The sequence below is a fragment of the Ammospiza nelsoni genome, chromosome 4 (genome assembly GCF_027579445.1).
Source record: "Ammospiza nelsoni isolate bAmmNel1 chromosome 4, bAmmNel1.pri, whole genome shotgun sequence".
In the NCBI taxonomy this organism is placed as follows: Eukaryota; Metazoa; Chordata; class Aves; order Passeriformes; family Passerellidae; genus Ammospiza; species Ammospiza nelsoni.
Genome location: NC_080636.1, coordinates 64519333 through 64537190, shown reverse-complemented (window position 1 = coordinate 64537190; position 17858 = coordinate 64519333). Strand labels below are relative to the sequence as shown.

At 42.6% G+C, this 17858-nt stretch overlaps 1 protein-coding gene across 1 annotated transcript in view; it reads right to left on the bottom strand.

Annotated features, from left to right (window-relative positions):
* ELOVL6 (ELOVL fatty acid elongase 6) overlaps positions 1 to 17858 on the bottom strand; it is a 78770-nt gene that overhangs the window by 23948 nt on the left and 36964 nt on the right. Inside the window, exon 2 of the mRNA XM_059469790.1 lies at positions 5225 to 5356. Within this exon, the coding sequence (XP_059325773.1) occupies positions 5225 to 5356 (132 nt within the window). The remainder of the gene's footprint in view (positions 1 to 5224; positions 5357 to 17858) is intronic.

Genomic DNA, 17858 nt, shown 5'->3' with positions numbered 1-17858 from the left:
CCAACATTCAACTTCATCTCCAAAATGGTAATTAAAAAAACGTTTCTTTATCTGTCACGCAAAAAATCAGGTAAGTACGTAAAGATGAACATGGTCCTATAGAAATAAATTGTTAAGTAGGTGCATATTAAGCCTTTTACTGATTTGGGTTCTGAGAAATGTCCTGAGAATATGCATTAAAAATGCTTTACAAATATAGGGAATGTTTCACTTTGAATTAACTTCCTTTTAAATTTATAATTGAGAAGAGTATTAATTCACCTTAAATGTGCTTATTAATTTCAACGTTATTTGGCAAACATTCCTCTTTTCAGTAATTAATTTTCTCTTTGAATGTACTGTCAGGACCTTATACAATTTCAGAGTATTTTAAGATTTTGATGGGTTGCTCAGCAACATATGAAATTAAGTTGTGTTTAAATCTCCACAGCAAGTATCTGTGAACAGCAGTTCTTACAATGGGACATAAATCTCAACCATCTTTTATCGATTTTCCTACTTACACGCATGACAACTAGAAAGTATTTCAGAGTCACAAATCCAAGCAACTGAATCTTTTCTTTAAATATATGTTTTGTCTTTTCTGTTTCATTCAGCTCAGAATTGAGCTCTTCACATAATGGCATGTCTTGGATTCCCTTGTCAGGATCCCTCTGTGGGTGCAAACCCCTCTACACGCGCTGCTGTGCTTTCAGTAGGAAATCAGTCAACACCAGTTCTGTAAAGGCAACGTGAGTCACCTTCCTTTAGTGTGTCTTTTGGGGTTTGTCTTTCAATTATAACACCTGTTGTTGCAGGAATTTGCTTTTGAGGCTCTGGTTAGCTCTGTGGTAAGCAGGTAGCAACCTTTTAGCTATATTTGATACTATTTCTACTGCTTAGAGAAAGTGGGAGAAAGACATTTGGAAACCCTGTACTGACACCTACTCATTTCCACCACAGCTACAATGCATAGCTGGGTTTGGATTAGAATCTAAGTGATCTCAGGAGATGATAAGAGCATTATAGTGATGTGGCTTGGCTAGATGAAGAGATATTCTTCCTTTCACTGCACCCACCAGCCAAAGTCAAGCTAAGCCTCTGCCTACAAATGATTGCATCACGTTAGATGTTTTAGCTTCCTTGCCTGCTGCACTGATGTGACAGCACTCCCTAGGGAAGACAACCTTTTACTATTATTAGTTAGAGCCTTGACCCTGAAACTTCTGTTGTCAGCCCCTTAAGGATACATAGGAAAATGGTGCCATGCTGCTGTCCTCTGTGAAGATGAGGTGATCAAACATGTTTAAGCTCTTTGAAAGAAAAGCTACCCATACACAGGCTCTGTGGCCTATAAAAGGAATTACAAAAATCCATCTGAGATGTAATGAAAACATGAATTAATGACTTGTATCCTTCTGTGAATCCTGGCCTCAGCTTTGACTCCAAGTAAAACACTGAATGAATGGCCCTGACTTTATGTTCAAAGTGTCACAAATATAAAACTGGCAATTCAGGTTTGATGTGTTTTGCCCCCAAGAAATATTCAAAAATACAGGACTGACTGTCACTCTAATTGTGCAGGTGAAACAGCAATGGTTTCCTTGGGGTCTTATGGGACTGAAGAAAGACCTTTTGTGTAGCTGCCTAACAGCAGGTTCCTGTTACCACAGAGCAACACGGTTCTGCTCCCCAAGGACCTCAGTACATAACCAGGCTGGGTAAACACACTTAATTAAAATGTAGAAAACAAACCAAAACAAAACAGAACAAATCTTCAATGACTGAAACAAGTCAACAAACCTGTTAGGGACCAAAAGACCAAACCAGCCCAGCAACCCCAGTATCTCAAAATGATTTCTCAGCCAAAGATTTCAGGAGATGATGTTTTCACAGTGGCTTCCAAATGAAAAGCAAGATTTACTGTCATTGCTCCTACTGAAGTTTTCAGTGACAAAATGTTCAAAACCAGTCAATGCTTTCAAAGGAAAACAAAGCTGCTTTTTCTCTCAGAAATCCTGCTGGCTGCCAGTGTTGACACAAAACTCGCTCTTGACCAGGCTCCTGAATGCTCAGCAAGCTCAGCAGGGTAGTGTAATTGCTTTGTTTATTTATAAGCGTGGCGAGTTTCCTACTGTAGGAGCTACCACATTTAAATGATCTTGGCAAGCGTGAGGGCATACAGGATACCTTCTGAAGAAGGACCATGTGATTGCCTGGCAGGCAATTTCCTTTTCTTTTAAAGCCCAAAACACATCTTTTCAGCCTCTGCTAAGTGTTACTATTTCTGAGGGTATTTGAAGCAGGTAAAATAGTAGGACTGCTAAAAGCGAGATAAACAAGGAGCCCAGAAAAAAGCCTCACACTGACCTTGAGGCAGAATACTGAGGGCTCTCCAAGCAGGTTTTTCTTCCTCAGTACAACCACTCATGGCCGACAAATTTACTTAGAATTTCTGCAAGGTATTGTAAAAGTCAGAGCATTTTAGCATCCCAGAAAGGCAAAGAGGAAATCTTTTGAAACTTAAGGAGCATTTTTCTGGATCCGTAGTAAGTATCCAGTCTCCTAAATGTACCTGAATAGACCTTTGGAGGAAGCTGGAATGCCTTTCAGACCAAGCATATATAAACAACACCTAGTTACAACAGGAACCAGAAAAAACCAAATCCAAGTTGCTTGGCAAGTTCACAGCATGTCAAGTGCTGCTTGCTGAGACAGTCAGTAAGGTTGTGACAGATGGCCCCAGAAAGGACACTGGTGCTGAAGCACCAGGTAATGGATGTTCCAGTGAACACTTCTATAAGTCTTTGTCTCATGTCTTCATGAATTCTTTGTCACCTCTCCTGTTTTCCAGGGAAGAAGTCAAGGGGTTTTGTATGGGATTTCATGTTGCTAGGGAAGCTACAAAGGTTTCATGCTGTCTTGGTGCAAACATTTGGGGTTGGTTTTTCCCTTTCCCTATTTCTCTCTTCTGCACACTACTCAGCACCTCAGAAGAGCAAAACATAGTCATATAATTTTCATAATCAGTTGATGCCCGTGGCAAATCCAGCAGGTTAAATGCACAGTGCTTCTGTGCAGGCCAAACATCGGACACACCTCCTCCATTCTGCTGTCTCTTTTCCTAACACACGGAGAAAAAGGTGAGTTCTGCAGGGCTTCAGGAACCCTTGTCCCTGAGTGGTGCTATTTGAGCTGACAGAGGAAGCAGACTGTGCAGTTGTGAATCCCTCTCCTAACTCTGCCCTTCTGGCCAATGCTTCTCATCTGCACAAGCAGAGCTCTCCTTGAGTGCCTGCCCTGAGGTGCTCTCTGTGGCAGATTCATCCTGGCAGCTTGAAGCTTCAAAACATGAAGTCCACAGTTTTTTATCAGCCAGCATCGCTCAGCAGCTCATGCTGGCCATGAGTTTTTAGCTACTTCATATGATTATAATGGGAAACTCCAATCAGCAAGCAATGAATCTGTTTATGTCAAAGTCCATCTAGGCAGTGCAGTGTAAATTCATGCTATTCATTGATCACTGCATTGATTACTTGAGATTTTGGGAGGAAATTAGCCAGTGAAATTGCTTTAAAATTCTACACTGTGAATGCCAGCCCACATCTCAAAATAATATGATTTTTAAATTCTCCCTAGACATCTTATGCAAAGGAGAGTTCCAAAATCATGCTTCCCCACCTCAGATTGAGAATTAAACTACAAATGCTTTGTGTAAGCCATCTAGTTCCTACTGTCCACATTGATTAAGAAAGTACTATCAGAATTGGGATCCTGCTGGCTACAAACAACTTCACAAACTGATCCAAAACCAAAATGCCATCTAGGATCCAATTCAACAGCTGCTGAGATTCAGCCATTTCTGGAACAAACAATGACAACTGCTTACAGGACCTTAAAGCAAAATGATGTTAGACACACAGCCAGAAATACAGCACCAAGTGCAATCAAATGAAAATTACAAATTTCCAAGGTGTTACAACTTGCTCTCAAAGTTATCCAGACCACTAAAAGTTTTGTCTGCTCTGAGATATTCTTTGATGTGCTGATGAGCTATTAAAACCAAGCCAAAATAAAGTTCTTTTGTTAGCATGCCCTAGCTATTAGAAATACAATTTGTTTTCCCCTGCCAGAGTTTTGGAAAGTTTCAAGGTGATACAATTTTGGAGAACAAAAGGAAAAACCATGAAAAAATTCCAAACTTCCCCATTCCTGCTTTATTTCACTCTGTAGAGTCTCTCAGCAAAAACTATTCCCATTCTGTGAGAAACAATGCACCATTCACACCTGCTCAGTAAGCAAACATGTTTTATGCAGTTGTGAAGTAATATAATCAGTAAGTATTATATTGAAATTAGAAAAATATGAGTAGCAGTGTCTGATAATGGTTTGTGGATGGTCTCTATGTTGTTCAGTGAGCTCTAAATTACAGTCCCAATAGTCCCTGAAATGAAGGATAGTCCTCAGGTTATCTGTGTACTGCTACTAGTAATTTGTACCAAAATTTGTGTGTTTGTAAGGGCTGTTTTTATCAGCATTTGTTTATTCATTCATTTATCTTCAGCCTCATTAAAATTAGCATATTAGCATGTAAAGTGGAGTTCAGATTGGCCAATTTGACTTCAACAACTACCAACAATCCAAACATGACATTCCCCATACTAAATACAGAGTCAACACACAGCCAAGAGATGTGCATCACTAAGAAACAGCCTTTCCCTGTGGAGCCACCTTTTTGCTACAGTCACAAGCAATTGTGATGGAATAACCAGAAGTCAGCTCCTGATATCAGTTACAGTGGTCTAATTTACCTGTCATCAAAGCAGTGACTTTTGTTTTACCTCACTGTAATGGGGTGAGTCCTGACTGAATATTCCATACATACACACCACATAAACATAATACTACTAGCACCTGAGACAAGACTAACATCTCAATGTGTTTATTTCCATTTGTAGCTTGCATGGTAAATGTATTGCAATGATAAGTGCTTTTTCCCATGTCCTCCTGTATTTTCACCTTTGTTACTGATTTCTCCCCTCTTCAAATGCTTTATGATCTGCTAAGTCAAAAGGAATAATTTCAATGTTAAGGAATGGATCAGGACGCAACCCTGAATAGCAGAAGCAAAGAAATGCCATTTCTGTGTGAGCCTGTTGGTGCATTAGCAGTGCTGCTGTAGGTGAAGAAGCCCAAACCTCTCCAGGGCCTGGTGTCAAGGCAGGTGGTGTGAGGAAGTGCCTACCTGAAGACGGCGAGGCTCAAAGACCAGAGCACTAGCGGCTTCCTCAGCTCAAACTTTGCTCGTTTGTTCATTAGGTGCCGACCACCAAATATAAAGGCAGCGTACAGAGCTGAAAACAGGAATGATTTCTTCCTGCAAAACAAAACCAAAAAACACTTGTCAAATGTTTAATTAATATTAGATACACAGCAGAGTCACATATGGACATCATGGCTAAGGGCTTGTGTGCTTCCTTGAAAGGAAACTCTTTCAGAGACATTCCTGCATTCCAGCTGAGCTTATCATTGCAGTATGAAACTACATGCCTGCACGCACTCATGGCTGGGTTCAGGCAAAACTGACCCTGGGGAAGTTCTGAAAAAGGACAGACAAATTTGGCTCCCATTTTTCACCAGTTTCAGAAGACTGAACTTCTGTGAGGAATAGAATAGATGTGGCAGAGCCCAGACACACTTCTGCAAGCAAAACATGGCTGGAACTTGAACCAGCTGATCACATTCTGTGCCTCATTTATCTTTTGCATATAAATTTTTGTTTCCTGGAGGATCCTCCCTATGTGGCATTTTAGTTTCCCACCGTTTCCCCTAAAAAGACACTTAAAGATCAATAGCCCTGCAACACACCATGATGAGTCTCACAAGAGGCAGAGGATCAGCAAGGAGAGGTCAATAGCCCCATCAAGCAGCAGAACCATGCTGGTTGGCACCGCCCTGTGGCATCGCCCTGCCTGTGACTGCTGGTTCAGGAAATCCAGTGCATTTGCTGAAAGGTCAAGCAGAGCTCTCTAAAGGAACTTCAATTATACTCCTCAAATTGCGAATTTTATTTTTAAAACTGCCTGATAGTAGTCCAGCTCAGCAATAATCACCAAATATTTGAACTCTGCTACTGTAACTCATTTTAAATCAACCATTAGAGGTCCAAAATAGACCAAGCCTGGGACTCCTTCCCACACAGCACAACATTATACTGACTAAGGCTTCATAATGTACATCATTAATGGTGGCCTAACTGGAAGGGCATCTATTCAAAAATAGAATTTTCTCTACATAATTTATCATTGCATTCACAAATATAGGAACTATGGACTATGGTTTTGAACCAGGAGTTTCTGGCTCCTATTGTACACCAAGAAAGAATGACAAATACTCTAAAGAAAGGTAACTACTTCATTAACCTGACTGAAAAGAACAGCAGCAGGCTACAGGACCTTTATTTCTTTCTGACACTGAAGGGTAGCTGTGGCAGACAGGCCTATGATCAGGGCATGGCATACTGCCCAGGCTTCCCACTGGGAGAGAGGCTCAGCCATACTGAGGTGTTCAGACTTTTCACAGGATTTTCAACTGGTGTTTAAATGACAGTATGTTGCTTCACCTCAAGATAAAAACAAGTATGTGCCATGGTGTCACTACTGGAACCAAGTAGATGCCACCTTTGGGCTCTTCCATTGTGACTGGCTAGCTGAGGTTATCTCATGGCAAGGAATCTGTCCAGCATAGCACAGCATGATCCTCAGGGCCAAGCAGTGTGGTACAGCACAGTATGTGCCTGTGCCTCCTCAAGGCAGCTGGTAATGGATCATGAGACCCTCGATGGCCAAGGGTCTTCCTGGAAGGTTCAGAAAAACTAAGAAAGCTGTAGCACATCTGACTGGAACCTTCAATGCAACCTTCAATCAAGATAAATGAATTGAATTTTATATAAGTTTGAAAGCTAAGTAAAAACTTACCCAAGAGAGTCAGATGCGTATCAGTAAGCATTCTGCAGCATGCCATTTTCTGCTCACTGAGAAACTGTGTTTCTACTGATATCTTTATAGCTCTGTGTTGTAAAAGGCAGGTAACTGCATGAAAATACACCTGATGCTCTGAGAAGGGGAGGACCCAGTGCCTATAATCCACTGGGTGAGCTTTAGCATCCATGCTGGCAAAAGCCCCAGGAAGACCCAGGAGCCAGCACCCTCTCACCTTGTGCACTGAGATGGTCTAATTGCCAGGGCAATGGTTATCATGACCAGGGTTTGAAAATGACAAAGCATCAGCCCTTATTCATATAATACAGAAAAAAACCTATTCATTTCTACTTCACTGGCCAGGGAAGGGACAGAATCACCAATTTGAAAGCATGACTGCACTTTAACTTGGCTGGAGATCAGTAAATATTTGTTAACCAGTCTGGGTAATGATGAACCACCTCAAGCTTGCTCGTACTGAACCACCTAACTGTTTACACAAGATTTATGGGTTGAAAGATAGAAGCAGGCTCTTAGTGTGAGTCTGGACTGCATTCCTATCTCCTCCCTCTGCAGCCTTTTCAGCAGCAGTGTGAAGCCCAGCTCAATGCCACCCTGGGCATGGGTGAGGTCTGTCCTGCACTGATCTCCAAAGCAACTGAGAGCAGAGCAGGATGACACCCCAAGTAATGCAGGGGAAAAGAGTGCCATGCAGCGCTGCCATGCAGCTGCCAACACAGCATAGGCCATGCAGGCTGCCATGGGAGGATGTCAGGATTCAAGAGCAGGAGCTAGAGACACTTTGCAAAAGGCAAGTTGGAAACAGTTCAGTTCTAGATCAAACACAGCTGAGACTTCAAAGTAACAATTCAACTTCAGCTCCAGTTCAAGACAAGAAAAGCAGTCTGTATGAGTTAGCAGTTCAGGTCTATGTTCTGTCTGTCTCCACTTCACCCTGAGCTAGATAATCTATATATTTACATCAAGTAACATTTCATTTTGCTTCTTATTACTGAAACTATCTTTTGTGAGTTCAATCAATTTATTGAGGTCAATAGTTATGTTACAGTAGTTAGAATAGATAAATTTTAGGTCACTTTAGAGCTTTGTAACGAGTACAGCATTATTTACAATGATGGTAAATGGTACTCCCAGAGTATGCAGCTTTGTATCAGCAGTGGCAGCTTTGTATCAGCAGAGGCAGACATGGCAAGATTTGACTGCAAACATGATGTGAACTGCAGAGAGCAGTTGTCAGCAGTTTCAGACAAGGAGGGACACAGTAGTATTATCTTCCATCAGAGGTAAGCACAATACTGAATAATGATTAGGCTGATCTTGAAATCATCCACTGTTTTGATCCCTGCTACTTTTTGCTCTCAAAGGACTTTGAATTTTCCCCATTTTTTCATCCTAATAATGGTTAAAAGAACTGGGCAGGCCAGGTGACAGAGTTACAAAGGGGTTGCAGAGGTATGTACTCTTAAGATAAACTGATAAACTCCATTAGACTGGTATTAACCATTTCCTACTAGTGTTTTTATGATGGATTTTCCCAAAGGTTCATACTACAATCTGGTGCTGGGGTAGTGACATAAAGCAATGGCAATATAACAGAATTCAATTGGGTCTGGTATGATTTTAGCCAAAGGAGAGAAATATTGAACAAGCATTTTGGAAGACAGAGGTTTGGAGTTGTTCTGTAATGTACCTTTTCTATACTATTACCCGAAAAGAAACTAAATAGAGCAGAACAATGACCAAAAAAATTAACCTTGAAACTAAAAAAAATAAAATTCCTCAAAGTAATTCGGTAACAGACTTGCATCAATAACTTAAATGTTAGCACATTCATATGTTTGTCTTCAATTCTGTTCTGCAGGGTAACACAGTAGACATAAAGACAGGGCTGCCAAATCCTCCACATTTTTCTGGCATTTCTGTTTCTCACAGTTGTCTCCCACCTTCCTACATTTTCAGACTTCAGGGACTAAGTACTATCTGTACTGAATACAACTCCATGTTCCTCTGACAAAAGTTGCCAGCTCTTTCCCCCTTTATAGGCTTCTGGAGAACCTATTAAAAGCTATATTTGGGCTTTCTACAAGAGAGGGAGGCAAGAGGGACTATGGGCTAAAGATGTGGGACAGATCTTCCAGGACAGTAGCAGAGAGATGGCTGTGTCATGAGGCAAAGGGAGAGGAAGAAGATGGGACATGTGATGTGAGAAAGAGAAGAGAAAGGATGAACCGTAAACATGGCAGCAAATGATGGGAGCTGGCAGCCATGAGATGGACATAAAGCTGGGACAGCATGGAAGGCCAGGAAGCTTGAAGTTCTTTCTGTGCTGGAACCCCTGGAAGGATCCTTCCTGCATCCATGGGCAGAGGAACAGAGACAGGAAAGAGGAAAAGTATAGCTGAGAAGAGGGAGGCAGAAACTGAGAATGATAAAGAAAGACAGAAACAAAGCTTCTACTCATTTCCAGCAGGGAGTCCCACGCAGGAAAGCCCACTCAAGGCACCACAGAGTGACAAGAAGAGATAAGCCACCCAAGCCTTAGGCAGGAAAACACAGCACTGGGAAGGGGCAGCAAATAATCCAAAGAGGAAAGCAGTTGTAAACAAATGGCTAAGGATTAAGAAATCTTGATTTCCACAGAAGCACTTATTTATAAAATGATGAAAATGCAATATGCAATGTTACCACAGTATTCTAAAATAGGGGCCAAAGCCTGAGGGTGAGCCTCATGTGCAGCAGCATGAGACATCCCCCTGTCTCTGATGCAAAGTGAAATAGCCCTGAATATTGCACTACTGCTGAAGGAGGTGGTTTCAAGCCCAGATGCACTGCTGCCATTTTTCCCCCTGAAAATAGCAGCCTGAGTCATTATTGTAGAGTTCTCTGATGTTAATGAGTAAACAGATATATATATGTGTGTGTATGTGTGTGTGTGTGTGTACAATAAAATTGACTATTTTCACTGGATTTTCCTTAATTATTAAGGAAAGTCCTTAGAGAAATGCCCAAAAGACAACCTTATCACAGATTGTTAAACTCTCATTTATCATGCAATATAGGATTATCTGCATAACAGCCTTCAGTAAAGGAGTAGTAAAGTGGTATTAGCCCCTCTTTCTACATTCCGTAGGATTTTTAAAGCTTTTTTAAATCAAGATGTATTTACTTTGCACATTCAAGGCTCATTTTTAAATTCACTATCACTTCATCTGTTGTAAAAGGAGAACAACAGGTTAAAAAAATCCGACTGCAGTTGCCAGAGCAGAGTGTTGCTTGAAAGTAAACAAGCAGTTTCAGGTTCCTGACGTTATTCTCTTGGCCTTCATCACCATTTTATTGCTGCAAAAAAAACCCAACCAGATTTACTGAAAAAAAAAAAGAAAGAAAATAATGTCTGGCTATATGAAATATAAGGGAATTTTCCTACTGTTTTCTCCCAGCTTTCAACAGAAAGTAACAACAATAACTTAGGTTTATAATTGAAACTGCTAACTTGAGAGTCCAGCTCAAGTGCTTTAACCTGAACCCATGCGAATCACACAACATACCCATGTCCACAGATCAGGCAGCAGGGCTGGTAGTCTTGGCAAAGTTACTTTCTCTCTGGTGCTTATTTAAAAATCACACATTCTGTATAAAAAAGGGGTGTGAAAACGCTTCTCAGTCTCTCAGTGTTTCTACCTCAGAAATACTGTCAAAGCAAACCTTCTCTCTCTCTCCACTGATGCAATTTTGACAGAACCAGCAAGAAGAGATCCAATGTGTGGATATGCCAGATCCATGTATGAAAATATAACCTGTACTCCTGGCTTAGATTTGAGTTCCTGCAGCTGCTTCCCATTGACCATAGCAGCCTTCATAACAGAGAGAGAAGGACACACAGAAGAGGAAGACCTGTCTGATACCCACATGCCAACAGAGTCTGATTTACTCCTGCATCTCAATACCCTTTGACATTTATATTTAGCACAGCAGTGATGACAGTCACACAGACATGTAGGTGATTCACTGATGATGGTCTCTGACGTAAAAAGCTATCAGAGAGTAACCACAGATGTATCTCATACCAATCATCTGATCCCTTCATTTCTAAAGCCTGTGTCTCAAAGGCCATTCAGCCTCCTTATGACAGGTACTGTTGGATGTGCCAGTCTGTGCTTCCCCCAAGGCTGGAGCAACTCTCCAGGCACCTCTCTCCTGTCTGAGAGCAAGGGAAGAGGAGTCAGGGCCCTGGAACCACACATGGGCCAGGGACTGTTATTCCCCCACATGTGCCTTCTCTCTAGGCTGCTGTTCCCATCACCCAATTCTGTCGTTACTGCCAGATGTAGCTGTGTCACTGCCCTGATCCTTAACCCACACAAAGGAAAGAAACATGGGCCTGGGAGGCTGCCAGGAGGACTGATGTGAGACCTGTCCCAAGCACAACATTGCTGAAAAGGATGGAAGAAGGATGAGGAAGACTTGTGTATGCACTCTTGCTCTATGAGTGCCAGTGGCTGAGCGGAGGGGCAGTGAAGCCCAGGTCCCCACTGCCCAGGTCAGAGTGCCAAAGGTGAGAACTGCAGGGCCAGCAACCTCCGAGAAGCAGAACAACTATTTTTTTGTGGCGTCTCACCAGCTCATAGCCTGCTCTGGTCCAGTGGAGATAGCCCCAGTTCACCACCAGCCAATTTGCAAGAGCTAAACTATTTAGTGCAATACAACACTGTCCCAGGGGAGCAAGAGGCTGTGCCCACCTGAGCCTCTGCCCACACTGCATTCAGTCTGACCCAGGGGCAGGAAGCCACTCCTGCCTTGGCAGGGCAGACAACAGCCCTAAAATTACAGAGAGGAGAAACAAGGGCACGGAAGTGTGGGGGCATGGGGTAAGGTGGCTCATGTCCTGCACCTCCCTGATGGTTGCATCTGTTTTGTTGAAATGTTTGCCAGTAATTTATAATACTCATGTTTGTAAAACATAGGTGTTAGAGAGTATTAGACACACACTTCAAATGTGGGCAGCTAGGGACAAAGAAAGCAGCAAACTTTTGCTGTCTTCTCTGTGAGTGGGAAAATATAAGAAAAGCATAAGGGTGGGAAAACGAAGTTAAAATTCAGGAACAATTTGGGGTTTTTTTCAGATAGAATGGGCAAACTCAGCTCTGAAGCATGGTCCCCTGTTCTTTATAAGCCTCATACAGGCTTGATGGAACAAATCATAAATCTGTAAAAAAGTTACAATCCCAAATATAAGCCATGTCACAAGAGAAAAGAACTTCCCAAATAGAAAGCACTTCAGAAAAACACCCCAAAACAAGTTCCAAAATTTTGGGTTTTGAAGTCAAGTTGCCAAAATTATCACTGAAGGAAAATCAGCTTCATCTCTGGCTCTGCCCCGGACTTCCTCCACTTAAGCTGTGAATGGGGACCCACCCAGTGGAGATGGCAGGTGAGTGTGCTTGCCATGACAAAAGCCACCCCTGAAGTTTTCACCTGGCACAGACAAGAGTGGAAGTTGCAGCTCAGTGGGTTGGGTGACTGGGGTGAGCCACACCATACCCTCCGACCCAGTTGGCATCCCAAGTGACACGGTTCAGCCCAAGTCATAGCCTGCACCACCTCATTGTCAGTGCCACCACACATCCCAAGAATGGGCCACATCCCAGGGAAGGCATCTGACCCCACTGTTACTGACACTGATCATAGGTAACAACCATTTTTGCACAACTCCCTCCAAGATTTACAGGGCCAGTGCTTAGACTTGAATCTAGCCCCACAGGACCCTACGGGAAAAATGATGGCTATCCCTGTCCCTGTTAAGAGCCTTTACAGGAGCTCAGGGTAGTCAGAGAAACTCCTTGAATGGGAGCCTCTGCTAAATCCATTGATATCACTCTGACAACATACATAGTTTTTAAGACAAATATTTGGGGTTATAACAGGTGACAAGTCAGGGTGTCCCAATTCCACTTGATATTTCCAGGCATTGTTGAGACTTTCAGGCAGTTGGTGGAGAGATGGCAGAAAGCAGAGAAGCTAATGTAGGTCATAGGCACTGCAGCTCTAATGAAAAGCTAGAGTACTTTCACTTTTAATTTCATCAAAGTAAATGTAAACCTCTGGCCTCCACCATAAAAACCTGGAGCTAGTAAACACAACTGCAAGTGAACTTGGCAACTACTAACCTACATCCCTCCCAGCTGAAATCATTCTGTTTGTTCCTACCTCTCACCTGAAAGCAGTTAATGAAGATGCTAATAGAGGTATGTCATAGAGAAATAGCTGAAAATAACTAGATTTCCAAACTGCCTTACTCCTTTGATCTGTTTATCTGATCAAATTAATCAATGGTTATGACATTTCATGATTTTACACTTAAAGGAGTACATCAATGTAAATCCTTCAAATCCAAGAAGATCCCTGAAGAAACTCAAAATATTATTTATATAGACAGGTGTTGTTTTTTTAAACTGTTGAGCAAATAGATATTTGTTTATTAAACAGAACAAAACACAACTCAACTAACAGATCAATAAGAACACTTTACTGAAGATGTCTTTGCCTGTGCACCTGCAGAAAGCCTCAGCACCACAACGGCAAGTTCACGTCTCTCTACCATTGCAAAGGCAATTTGTAACTATTCTGGGAAAGTGTCTGTTGGATCCCAAAAAATATTTAAGTAAAAATAAAAGCAGTCATTTAAGATGAAGCATGGAAAATGGAGGGGTTGCAAGCAGCAAGTGTGTTACTTTTCTATCTGCCCTAAAAGACATTCCAGTGGACATTGCTCCCTTCCAGCCTTCTGCAATACAGCCTCAGAGAATGATGTTGCTACAACTGTCAGTGGATTGCAAAACACAAACAAATAAAACTGTTCTGATTTCCCTGAGAGCGTTCTCGGCCAAAGGAGTCATGCATGATTTTCCCATAGAGCAGAGTGCAATGGCAGAAACAGGACAGCAAAAAATAATACACAATTAAGACCTTACAGCCAGAGCTTGTTGATCACCTTATAAAAAGCACCACCATATAACTTTTTCAGTGCTAGAAAACATTAAATTATCCTAGAGGAAACCAAACTAAGGGGATGCCTGAAAAGCATAATAATTTAGAATGCTGTCCTGGGTCTGGCCAGGACAGGGTTAATTTTGCAGTAGCCAGGAGAGGGCATGGCTGGCACCCAGAGGTTATTCTTTACCACCACATGTCACTGCTGAGGTTGGAGGTAGAGGAGTCTCTTCTGGGAAGAAGGGGTTCCTTTTGGTCAAGTGAGCATGGCAGGGGGAGCTGTCCAGTCCTGCTGGCTGCTGGGGGTTTTGTGTGTGACTCCTTCCTGTCCTGTACCCTCTGTCATTAGTATTGCTGCTGCTACTGTTTGTCTTCTCTTCTCATTGCTCGTTCCAGTAAACTGTTCTTATCTCAACCTGTGGTGCCTCCAATTCTCCTCTGCAGCAGGGGAATGGCCAGGAGGGGGGTGAGTTAGAGGAGCCTGGGTTTTAGTGGGAGTTCTAAACTGGCACATACCATTCCTAAACCACGTCAGATATACGCTTACTCCACTCTTCTTCACCACCTAAAGACCTAAAGCCATACACATGGATGAGAGCAAGCCAGCAATACAATTTGGTGGCCTAGCTTTGATTAGAAGGGGATAGTGGTACCAGTGACATTGCAGTAATGGAACTGAAGAATAAAATGCCTTGCTTTCAAACTTTCTGAATGTCCAGGCAACCTGTGGAAGAGAAGGCAGCAAATGGAACTCATAAAAAAGGACATTTTGGTGGAGAAGCAAATGAAAGAATATCTTCCAGCATTCCCTACTGAAGAAAAATCAGGTCATCTTGAGAACAACTGCCTGCTCTGACTAGTTACACAGTACTTTTTGATGCATGATGTTAAGGACTGCTTGATGTAAATCTAATAGAATCTTCAAGGACATGTGACCTTTTTCTATGGGTGAGAGAGCAAGTGATAAAGGATGCTAATGGACATGCTGCAGTGAAGCCAGATCTAACTCTTGACCAATTGGAAACCGACAAAATCCAGAAAAAATTGGGGCATCTTTTCATAATATTTTCAATTACCTCTCAAAAACAAAGAGCTCTGCCCAACAGCCATTCTGCTTCTCAATCAACTGGGAATTGGGTCAGAACAAACAGAAAGGTGTTTGAGCAGAGCTCAAAACTTGCAATAGAAAGCAGTTTGGAGTAGCTAGGAGGCAGGTTTACATGCTGCTACCTCCTCCCAGCACAATGCTTTGCCACTTGTCCGATGTGTGTTCCCTTCACTGGCAGGGAAGGTATCATTATCTGATTATGTTGTCATTACTAAATGGCATTTTTGTTAACTAAACCTCACTACTACTTACTTAAGAGTTTCTTGCTTTTCGTTCCCAGTGGAGGCTTCAATACCCAGAATAATCTGCTAATAAATTTCCAGGTACTTTCAACCTGTCACAATTCCCATGTGATTGACTGTGACCTATAGCTTCTCCATTAAATCCAGAACTGTTTTACTTGAAATCAGTCAAGGCAGTATCTTTAAAGCAGATCTTTTCAAATGCAAAGGTAGAGGCAAACTAGCCTGAATCCAACTAATAAGTCTTTGAGGAGTATATTAAACATAATGAGAAATACTGCAAGCAATAAACTAGTGGAAGTAATTTTCTAATTACTGTCAGAATTTTCAGGATCTGAAGTGGACAAAATTTAAGAAGCAGGATGACATTCCTATACCTGTAGTGGAAAAGGTGGAACAAAGGAATGTAGCAAGAGCTGTACGCTGTACAATCACCAGCACCTGTTCCTCAACTAAATATCACAGCCTGGCTGTTTTTTGGCCATTTCCTGCAGACATCCCACTTGCACTCCTGAACAAATCCAAAACAATTGGCATAAAGCAGCAGGAGTGGCACAAAGCAGTACAAAGTACAAGGCATTAATGTAGCTTATCTCCATCCTGTCAGCAATATAGCTGTGACAGCTTGTTCTGCTTTTCCACCTCTGCCTGCAGCGTCAGGATTGGCACACTCCCCTCTGTCTCTCTCAACAGGTGGCAGGACCCACTGGCTGTCCCAAACTAAAGAGCCTGAGTCTCCTTTTGCTTCCAGCCACGATGGTTTGACCGACTGCATTCTGCCCTCAGCTACCCCCTCACCTAATGAGATGGGATACTAAACTGCTTAGCCGTATTTCACTTTCCATGGCAGCATAAGAAGACCAGGTTACTGAAGGATTAGGAAGTGTAACATGAAAGTGTTACATATACAAAGAGAGTTGCCTGTCATAGTCTCTGCTAAATCTTGCTCAGAGGGGACCTGTTAAAAGACAGGAGAAGCCAAAAGGAAAGAAATCACATATAAACAAGGTGATGAATCTGCACTAGGGTGGAAGTGGCTGACCCTAGAAAAGGAAAAGGAGCATTATGAGGAGAGAGCAGTGATTGACATCTGGCTCTTCTGGACAGGCAGACAAATGGAGCAAGCAAGGGCATAAATATGAATAAATTTTTGGCAGGTTTACTAACTTATGGGTGGCCTAAAAAGAGGTTAAAAAAAATCTGTTCCAGCCAAGAGCCAGGCTAGTCCTACATTAATTTCTGTACCACACAGTTAACATAGTAGAACACTCTCCACTCTCATCACCTATGCTTACCTCTTTTCTTTCGTGGGGCTGTTGTAAAGTCAGCAGTAAATCTGCCTCCTGCATCTGCCCACTGTTTCTCTCATGCTATGATTAGATGACACATGAACCCATTTGCATCAGTATCTCATTCAAGGATGCTCTATTCCCTTTGCAAACAGAATACAAGAGTCCCTTGGCCCCTGCGTGCCGGATTTGGTGGGCGAGAGGGAAGAAGGTGATCTTTCCAAAGACATTGTTTTCTCAGGGCATGCCCTGAAGGGCTCTAGTGCTTTGTAACTCTTCCACCAGAGCCCACCATCTGAACAAAATCAACACCCAGGCACTGGTCACCATCACTGCCCCTGCACCTGGTGCCCCCATCACAAAACCCACACATGCAACTGGGAAATATCTGATGCTTTCTTGCTAAACCTGCATGATCCAAGCACCTACCACACTCTCCAGGGGTGAGGCACTCCAGTTTCTGAGCATAAAGTCACATTAATAGTAGCCTGCTTTTATGAGCCTCTCATTGGGAAGGCAAATGCTATCTCTTTGAGGCTGGTAATGATCAACGCAACTGCACGTTTGCCACCCAGCTAACCCAACTGCCTGGAGAAAAAGTTGCACAGCTGTGCATTCAACAACCTTTTCCACTTCCATGATACCCTAGAGCAAATGGCAGTTTGCTAATGTTTGCTGCTTTTGGTTTTGCTTCTTCTGTTGCTGTAGCTTGCTTTGAGATTTATGAATGTAAGCATGCTATAAATGCGTATTAGAGACTTCCACAATTACTCTGCATCTGGACTGACACCTCACTCCAGCCTGTTTTTCAAAAGGGAGATAGTCTTGGAATTGAAAGCACCAAGGGGAAAGAGTTTACTCACATTTTACAGAGGAATGCCAGTGATTCCCCTTCTGCCCCATTGCAAGAGGTTTTCTACTTTATCCAATTTCTCCAGATCATTGGGACTCCAGCTCACTAAAAAACATTTGAGAGACCTGGACCTGCACCACCACCAAGTGACCACCAACACAGACACATGCCCCTGTGTTTGCCTGCATCCTGGCCGTGGTTCTGCTGTGTTGCAGTCAGTCTGTACCTGCACTGACAGCCAGCAGCAATGCTCTCAGGCTCAAGCTCTGCTTTGCTTCTTTGGGGCTCCAGGCTGCTGTGTCCCCATGGTCAGCGCAGTGCAGGGTGCACCAGCTCACATGGACATGTCCAGTGCAGCCCTTCATTCTGGCCCTTTCCACTAGTCTGAATGAACAT